We start from the raw sequence: 9,519 nt of genomic DNA on the forward strand, positions 1-9,519 counted from the left end.
CAGGCAAAAGGTGGAGTAATCATCCACGAGTCGCCAGTATATCACAGGACTAAAACACACAAACAGTCAGTCATTGCATTTGTACAGCGCTTTTCGAGACCCTCAAAGCATTTTACAATTCCACTATTCATTCACTCTCACATTCACACACTGGTGCAGGCAAGCTACGGTTGTAGCCACAGCTGCCCTGGGGCAGACTGACAGAAACGAGGCTGCCATATCGCACCATCGGCCCCTCTGGCCAACACCAGTAGGCGGTAGGTGAAGTGTCTTGCCCAAGGACACAACGACAAGGACAGACAGAGCTGGGGATATCTCCACCAGCAACATTAAAGTGATATATATACAAAAGAATCAATTTTATGATCCAATAAGAATAACTAAATAATCAGTAATTTACTTTAAGTACTCTAATCATAAACGCCTAAAAAATATTTACAACTTTTTCTTACGTTACCAGTTTCCTACATTATAATCTATTCTTTCTGATGAAATATGATTTCTTTGGGCTTTCCCTGCTTTGTTCTAGTTCCCATCTGTAACATAGTCGATATGAATCTGGAAACACCCTTGTTGAAAGGGGCAGAGAACATTTTTGATTTTATGTCTTTTTAATAGTTAATTAGGGGTCAGCAACTGCTGGCATTAATTTAAAAAAAAATTAGTAAATTGTTTTGGTTTGAAAGTCCTTTTAATTGTAACTAGCAAGACTGTAAATGGGCTAGATAAGAAAGAGGAGAAGCATCATACCTACAGTCACTGTGCATACCTGAGAACTCAAGCTGCAAAGTGGGTAAGTGACGTGCCGGAAGTGACCCGGACCCAGTGCTAAGAAAACTTCGCTTTCAGTTTAGCAGTCATGCCAGTGGTTTGTGTTAAAGAATCCCATTAATAATGCAACGCACTGTCTGAATCTATTCACTCGTCAATACAGCCGCTGCACTGCTCCTGTCTGAGTGCCAAGGTAAGCTAGTTAACAAGCGCAAGTGTGCATTTCTGACGTGTTGGCGAGGCTAGCAGCGAGCTAACCTTAGCAAACACAAAGCTAGCCCGTGGTCGCAGCTGTGTTGTTGTAAGGTTTACCGTTGTAGAGGCTCAGACTTATCACTAAACTGATACCTATCGTCTCAGTCTGTGTGGTCCAAATAGAATAGAAGAATAAAACTTAGCGACCAGTAATTCAGAATGTCAACAAAAAAAGAGGAACAAGTTAAAAAGAAGGCACGTTTCCACTCATCCTACAGAGCTTGGCTAGCTGTTGACTGCAGGCGTGGTGCCATTTAGCTTACAACCAATACACTTCTCAGTACCTTAGCCTTTTAGATCTTGTGTCTGAGTGAATTAAAAGCTAGCTGCTCAAACCTCTTGTGTCTCCGTTAAAGCCAGGAGAAAGCTTGGTGAAGGAGGATGGATGGAGTCAGCTGGAGTACTACAAGGTCCCAGGAGTCATTTGGTCGCTCCAGCTCAGCCACAGACACTCTATCAAGGCTTGCCACCTTTATCGCTAGGGCAGAGACAAAACAGCACACACGAACCCAGAGGCAGCGTCTGCCCCAGCAGCCCACCTATCTGTGTCAAGAATGTGGTAACGCCTTTCCTTATGCCACAGATCTGTTACAACACCAGGAGTCTGAACACACACTGCCCAAGCCTCACCGGTGTCCCTCGTGTGGCCAGGAGTTCTCCCTGAGGTCATCCTTACAGCTACACAAGTGCGAGTCCACATGCTGCGAGCTTTGTCATGGGATGTCACTATTTGGTTCCCCCTGCTCTACGTGCGCGACTCACACTTCTGATCCTGGCAGGCCCCTGGACAAGCCACTTCACCGCCAGCCTCATCACATGGACCGCAGCCCATATGCGTGTGCCCCGTGTGGGAGAGGTTTCAGCCAGAAGCAGGCTCTGCTGCAGCACCAACAGGCCGGCTGCAATGAGCTGCCGTCCCTGTCCGATATAGCTGATTCCAGCAGACTCCCTGACGACTCTTCACCTGTTTCTCAGGGGGATTCCACTCGCTCTGATTCTTCAGATACTCCAGGGCCCAGTGGCCGAGCTATCAACACGTGTCAACTCTGCTCAAGAGTCTTCCGCTCAGAAGCTGCACTGCAACGCCATGAACAGGCCAGCCATGCAGAGGAGCAAAGTGCCACCGATGGGGAGGTGAGGAAAGGAAGGAGTGCTAAGGTAGATGAAGAGCAAAGCAAGAGTTCAAAATCTCAAAAAAAGCTGCTGAGCTGTCGCTCCTGTGACATGGTTTTCAAGAGCACCTCTAAACTGTACATGCATAGAAAAGAAAAGCACAGTAGAGAGAAGAATGTCAGGAGAGAGCCGAGGCCAGTCGTCATCAAGCGGAGGAAAGCAGGCACGTATCCCTGTCAGGTCTGCGGAAAAGTCTTTGTCCACCATTTATCGCTTAGGGCACACTACAGGCAGCATACAGCCTTGAGCTTGGTGGCTATCAAAAACAAAAGCAAGACTGTAGGATGTACCACCAAAGACTCATCCAAACTATCAGAAAACAGACCAAATAAAGCCAAAACCAGCCTCGCTGAGATTAAGACAGTCAGGGCTGGCCCAGGGAGACCCAGGAAAGTCATTCGACGGTTGACCAAGAAAGGTGTTTCAGGGAGATGCACAGAAGTGCCTGAAGCTCGGGAGGAGGTGGAGAGAGATTTCCCGTGCCCCTCCTGTGCAGAGGTTTTCTCTCTGCAGCAGCAGCTGAAGGAACACATGGAGCTCCACCAAACCTCCATGAAGAGGAGACAGTGCAGTGTGTGCACCACCGAGATGGACACGTGCAAATGGCCAGGCTCCAGGAGGCAGAGGCTGTACCACTGCGTGCCCTGCCAGCAGGGGTTCTCTGCACTTGACTCTTTCCTAGAACACTGTCAGGAGCACCTTCGAGTTAGGGTGGAGGAGGACAGCTTGACAGAGGGCTACACGCATCAAGCCGACAAAGCCTGACGTGTCAGTGTGAATGTCATCAGCAACCCGCCTTTTTGCCTTGAAGGGTTAGACAGAGGGGAGTGATGAAATCTCTGTGAAATTCTTGTTGAGTCACGAGTTCACTGATTGAGCATTCAGAATATATTGCTTTTGTACCCCAAGCTCGGGCTTTGTTATCCAAACCATATCAACAGTTAAAAAGAATGTCTTATTAAGCTTTTATTTAGCCCTTTACCATGAATTTTATTTTCTCCTGCAAGACTCATTGAAAAGCACAGTGTGGATATGAGTTTGTCTAAGATCCATCACAGCAGCTTTTAAAGGGAGGTTTAATCAGTGTTTGTACATCTGAGAACAGGACATCTTCTCAGATGCGTCTTGCAGAGCAACCATGCATTAATAAGTTGCATTGTAGTGAAATACAACAAAGAAGAATTACACAGAATATGTGTTTATGTTGTTTAGCAGCAGCAGCCTTTAAGATGAGCCTCAGCTTTATTACAGCAAGACTGATGATATGAAATTGAACATAAAGCTAACATTTTCACTGTGAAGGACTGTTGTTGTCTGCAAATTTTCACTCTATAATGCATTGAAAACTGTAGAAGCCAGAACAGTTTGATTTTGATTCGTTTGATCCATTCGAAGTATCCAAACCTTTAAACCCAGGAGTCCCTCTTTCAGACCAGTTGTTGTCTGTGTATCCACTTTTATACCACAGAGTGGTATAAAAATTTCCACAAATTGTCTGCTTTTCCTTTTTTTTTTTTTTTTTCTTTTCTTTTCTTTTCTTTTAATTAAGAATGGTAGCTTATGATCCTGGAAGATGGTCTCACCACTTGGCAGCAACTGGGCTGGTTTAATTCCAGCCAGATACACAAAGCCCCTTTGGGGTTGTATTAGGGAGGCCATAAAAAGAGCATAAAACTCTGCCAGTCAAACTTGTGGAGTCACCCACTGTGGCGATCCCTTTTGAGAAGGGAGCAGCTGAAAATGGCTGTTAATAATAACATCAGTTGTGTAAAGGTTCCTGGACCTTGGATAAACTTCCCAGCTCTTAGAGTTTGAACTGTTCATTTCTAATCAACCCCATTTTCCAAAAACAGGTTGGGATTTGCTCGCATGCTCAAAGTGGAGCTAAGCTCATCTTTGCCTCAGGGTTTTGTTTTTTGTTCTTTTGAGAAATGAGGCCATCTGCTCAACTGTGGTACATTCTGGCCAGAACACTGCCTGACAAATTGTTTGCTACTTGTCTAGTTTTTGTTATGTTTTCTGCTGTATTTTCTTACAAATTTGGCAATAATTATTCATCAATTGTGGTGTCTGAACTTGTCGTGTTGTCAGTCTTGTGTCCCGAACGTGAGTGTTAGCAGCACTACTTAGAGCACTGGGTGGAGGTTCATTTCTTTGCTCGAGAGATAAAATGCAGCCCCAGGGTCTGAATGAGATTGTAGTGTGTAACACTGTTTGTTTACATGCTGTTTCCTAATATTTTATCATGGAAGAGAGATCGCAGTAATCTATACAGTGAGCAAACTTGGCTTTCATGGATAACTCTACCCGAAACAATGCCTTTCATAATGGCCCTGCTTTTTAGCTTGCATGAGCTCTGGTCGTATTTCCTAACTATGCAAACAGATGGACTGACGGCAGCCCTTCAGTGTGTCTACGATGCTCAATAAGTGCGCTTTGGTGAATAAACTTAAATCAACATGATTTTTTTTTTTTTTCTAAAATATTTTCAACTACTGTTTTCAAAATGCGACTGTGAACATGTAGAAGATACGTTTCTAGGTTTTGAAGTTTCTACTTTTCTGAGGTCTTTTGTAAGTTGGTGTGTATGGCTCTTTGCAGATGACATAAATAAAATTTAACAGTTGTCAGATGTTTTCTTTGCATCATTTCTGCTGTTCTAATTCTGTGAATTTTCAAACTGACTGCATGCCACAGCCATACAGCAGACTGATAGTAATTAATGGATGACAGTTGAAATTAGCAAGGGGAAATTGCAAAAATTATACCATAATTTGATTTTATTCAAAGTGGTTTAAAGTTATTTCATTTCTACTCAAATATATACATTTATTTTTGATGATTTTAGCTAGTTTCTAGGTTCAGATAATATAAATCATTATTGAAATTGCAGGTCGCAGCTAAAAGCTGTTCTATTTGTATTCTGAACGTAGTCAACGGTGTAACAACTAATGGCCATGAAGCTTACGCATTACTCTTAAAGCAGGAACAGTAAAACAATGTTATAAAATGCAATAATGTACATTAGATTCATTATTAAAACAATAGTTACACTAATATGATTTTCCTCAAATTATTAAATGTATTTGTCAACAAATAATGGTTGTCATTGGGCCCACTTGGTCTTATAGCAAAACCCCCCCCCAAAAAAACTGAACATACACTGGATTTTCCTCACCCAACCATAAATGGGGTTTACAAAGAATGGTCTAAAAAAGAGAAAACACCCAGTAAGTGAACAAAATTTCTCTGGGTGAAAATGCTTTGGCCTAGTGCTTCGTCAGGCCAGACAGTAACAATAATTCAAATTACCACTGGTTACAACCAAGGTATGCAGAACAGCATCTCTGAATGCACAACACAGACAATGAAGCAGATGTGCTGCAGCACCATCAGAACTGAACAGGTGGCACTTCTGTGAGCTAAGAACAGGAAACTGACACTATGAATCAACCAGGCTCACTAAAAGTGGACATTACAGGGTTAGAAAAATGTTACCTGGTTTGATGAGTTTTAATCCCAGGCTGCAACATTTGGATGGCAGGGTCAGAATTTTGCCTAAACATCAAAGTATGAATCTATCCTGCCTTTTATCAACAGGAAAGGCTGTTTCTGGTGGTGATGTGAGGGATATACTGTGATAATTGCATTTAAATAAATTATTTGAATATTTCTTCCACTACTATATGCATTCAAAGCTGGCCGGCTCTCCCTTCTCCTGTCCTCATGGCGGCGCTGTGAGGAAAACGCAGAAGGTCCACTATGAGAGTTCACCAATGAAGTTCCGGTTGTCGGCGCACGCTTTCCTTCCGCGGTTTCGTGAAACGAAAAGATTGCGAACGAGTGCTTCGGCGTTCAGAAAATACAGATAAAATGAGTAAAGCACACCCACCCGAGCTGAAGAAGTAAGTCAATGATCTTTGATAAATAAACGCGCACTGGTTATTTTATACCTGCTTCTTGTTTCCTGTATAGCAGATCTGGTACATTGTTTGTAATAGCCACAAGCTAACATTAGCTAACATGCCTGTGAAGAAACTGACCATGTAACCGATGCTGATGGGTTTCTTTTCCAGGTTCATGGACAAGAAGCTTTCATGTGAGTATGACTCCAAGCACAGATTCAAATGCAGCCGGAATGTTAAAAGTGAATCTGTTCCTGTCTTTCGTTGTTTTTGAGCAACAGCATGAAATATCAAAGCAAAGTTATTGAATAATTTCAGTAATTACATTTTCATCTGGTACACTTCACAAAGCCTTCTTCGATGACCTCTGCTCCCTGTGTGTTCAGGATCTCATAACAAAGAGCAGACATGTAGTGCAGGCAATACACATGGGGGGAAATTTATTTTAATACGCGCAGCGTGTTGTGTTGCTGGGAAGTACTGCTAGAAATGCGATGGTTAGGACAAATGTTGATATATTGTATAACTTGCACAGGTCTTATAACCCCTACTGTCTTTCATTGACACTATACTATAATTGTGAGATGTCTTTATGGTCTTTAAAAGTTGGAAAATAAGCTTGTTGTAACCCTCGGAATAATAAGTTCATTCCTCACACTGGGTAAGTCAAGTACCTTTCATAGATGTGGACTCAAAAGTTAGGTTATGTGATAGCATAAATATGGATGTCTTACTTTGCTGTATGTAAATATTCGTGGTAGTATGTGGACAATCTAAACTTTGAGTTTAAAGATGGATCAGTCTCAGAAATAAATAAACTGAGCAGTTTGTAAAATTCCTCATAGTGATTTATTTTTTCTCCTTTCAGTGAAGCTGAATGGAGGCAGACATGTGCAAGGCATCCTGCGGGGGTTCGACCCTTTTATGAACCTGGTGGTGGATGACTGTCTGGAGATGGGCCCCGGAGGACAGCAGAACACAATTGGCATGGTGGTCAGTACCTTGTCTTTCTTAATTTTCTGTATTGTCACCAAAGGCCATTAACCCATTCCTTCTGTTCATTCTTTAGTTTGTGCATCCAACCAAAGAAAAGTTGTGCGCTTAAGATAAGCACAGCATTGTTATCTTCAAGCAGTCTGCTCTCCTCTTAACTACAGCTTGTTTATTTACGAGAGAGTTCTGGTTATAATGGTGTCAGACTTCATATTTGCCACAGTCTGAACATGCTGCAAAGCACTCCCATTAAGACCCCGATCTTTCTTGATAGCTTTAGCTGTAGTATATTAACAGGATTGCCAATATTCATTTGCACGTGAACTCTTTGCATTTTGGCACACTCTATTTCAGCAGCAGTACAAATTGAAATCTGCACGATATCATCACAAAATAAAATAAATATTTTGTGCCTGATTAAAGCCCTGTTTTTCCATCATGTTAGTCATTTCCATCCACCGTTTGCTCTTCCTGTCATATGGAGTGCAAAGAGACTTGGTGGAGTCATTTGTATACATTTTGGTTGCATATCATGTGCTACTAGTATTTCGTCCTTTGTAACCTGGTTGTACTTGACAGTTTGGTTTTAGCTCAGCTGGTGGAACAAGTTTTAGGGCCTTATTTCACAGACATTTAGCATGTCCCCGATAACATTAACCATGACCTGAACAACGTCAGATTGTTATGCTTGTTTTATTCTTGAGTGGGAGTAGCATGAACGCAGTTCCTGGGCAATCACAGACAGCCTGCAGAGAGTGTTTGTTGTTGATGGAGTGTCACAAATATGTATTACAACCTGTGCGTGGGCCACACTTGCATGTGCTGTCGTTGTTCCATCAGCCAGCCTTGGAGAAGTATAAAGTTCTCAATACAACGAGTTGAAGTGAACAGTGTGTTCAAAAACAACGAAAAGTGTCCACTGCAGTCACTGTCTGTACTTTTCTTTTCATGTTTGTGTCATACCCTTTCCTGCCGAACTCCACAATCGCACCCTCCCCGTTTCTGGCCCACTTGTCAACCTGTGAGCATTTGAACAACACATATGTCTTCCACATCCAGTGACATGCTGTTGGGACTGTTTGGTGGACTGCACGATAGCACACTTGTGGAATTGTGTTCACATACCATACATTATTAGTTATACCTGCATCTGCTGCTGTTTGCTCCAGGAAATCATTTTCATTCATTTCAAAACCATCCTAACTCGGTTTGAAGCAGGAATTATACAGTCAGCAAGTCCGCTAGGGTACACTCGGGTCCCACTGATATAAATTTCATCATGAGATGGTTAGGGCAGTTTGTGCCTGCCTGCTTTTTGTGACTGTGTGGACTCTGTGTCTGTGGATGATTTACTTTACACTAAGTACACATTCTCCCCAGGCAATGAAGTACAAACAACAGGAATGAGTGCTCAGCTGTTCAGTATAATTTAAGCTTTAAAATGTCAAGAAAAGCTGTTTGTTTTACCTTCTATGAATAAGATACTAAATTCTGTTTAGATTTGGAGAGCTCAGTGCTTTATTTAAAACCTTTAGGACATTTGTCATGATGGTAGTGTGTTTACTCTGTGTGGTGTTGTTTCTCACAGGTCATCAGGGGAAACAGCATCATCATGCTGGAGGCCTTGGAGAGAGTATGAGAGCGGAGGAGGCACCTGAAGAAAATGATCCCTACATTTTGTTTTTTTTTGTTTTGTTTTGTTTTTTTGTTTTTTGTGGGTTTTTTTTGTTTTTTTTACACATTATTGTCCCTTTCTGGCTCCTCAGTAAGGAGATAAAGCATTTTTTTTTTTAATTGTCTTTTTGTTTGGACTTTTGAAATGTGTGATCTTGTGAATAAATCAGTTTTCTTTGTAATTGTTTTTCTGCATTCAGTTTATATCACATTACCACAATACAACAAGTTATTGTTCTGTTACTGTCAACATGTTACTATAGCAACAGGCAGAGGAAGCTGCACACTAAATATGATGATAAGAGTCCAGCTGGACCGATATAAAATACTGTGCAACCCCCTTATTTCTTCATATTCTCCCCACTAAGAGACAGATTTTCTTGGAAATTTTAAGTGATTCTCTGGGCCTTCGGAAGCTAAAAGTTTGTCTTTGGAGATTGGCTGCTGCCAAGCTCATTTATACCTGCCTATTTTCAAAAGGAGAAAACCAAATACATGTTGAATTTAGGTATGCACTTAGTAACTGCCTTTTACAAAAAAGTAATTTTTTCCTGCTGCTTCAGAATCTACAAAGATAGCCGCCTGACAAAAGAGGTAAAAGAGTGGGGGGGGTGTTTCACCAATGATGTGATGCCCAAAGAGCTGTTAACTGAATATTTGAGTCAAGTGTGTGCTTAAAAAATTTTGGGAAAAACAAACAAGTGAAGGATTAAAGGAGTGGCAGGCCTAAAGCGCTACAGCAGCCAAA

At 41.9% G+C, this 9,519-nt stretch overlaps 2 protein-coding genes across 3 annotated transcripts; both read left to right on the plus strand.

Annotated features, from left to right (window-relative positions):
• Positions 1-695: 695 nt before the first annotated feature.
• si:ch211-148l7.4 (uncharacterized protein LOC563603 homolog) lies at positions 696-4,829 on the plus strand. Of its 2 annotated transcripts, none has more exons than XM_040013796.1 (2): positions 696-793; positions 1,383-4,829. In XM_040013796.1, exon 2 carries the CDS (start codon positions 1,408-1,410, stop codon positions 2,962-2,964), a length of 1,557 nt encoding a protein of 518 aa, XP_039869730.1. In that variant the 5' UTR covers positions 696-793; positions 1,383-1,407; the 3' UTR covers positions 2,965-4,829. The 2 variants fall into 2 exon arrangements, with proteins under 2 accessions (XP_039869730.1, XP_039869729.1); XM_040013795.1 differs by lacking the exon at positions 696-793 and adding an exon at positions 800-964.
• A 1,142-nt stretch (positions 4,830-5,971) lies between these two features.
• Positions 5,972-8,756, plus strand: snrpg (small nuclear ribonucleoprotein polypeptide G). Its single transcript, XM_040013801.1, has 4 exons — positions 5,972-6,104; positions 6,276-6,298; positions 6,973-7,097; positions 8,686-8,756. Exons 1-4 carry the CDS (start codon positions 6,073-6,075, stop codon positions 8,734-8,736), a joined length of 231 nt encoding a protein of 76 aa, XP_039869735.1. The 5' UTR covers positions 5,972-6,072; the 3' UTR covers positions 8,737-8,756.
• The last annotated feature ends 763 nt before the right edge of the window (positions 8,757-9,519 follow it).

The sequence above is a fragment of the Simochromis diagramma genome, unplaced genomic scaffold, assembly GCF_900408965.1.
Source record: "Simochromis diagramma unplaced genomic scaffold, fSimDia1.1 OVJJ01000705.1, whole genome shotgun sequence".
NCBI lineage: Eukaryota > Metazoa > Chordata > Actinopteri > Cichliformes > Cichlidae > Simochromis > Simochromis diagramma.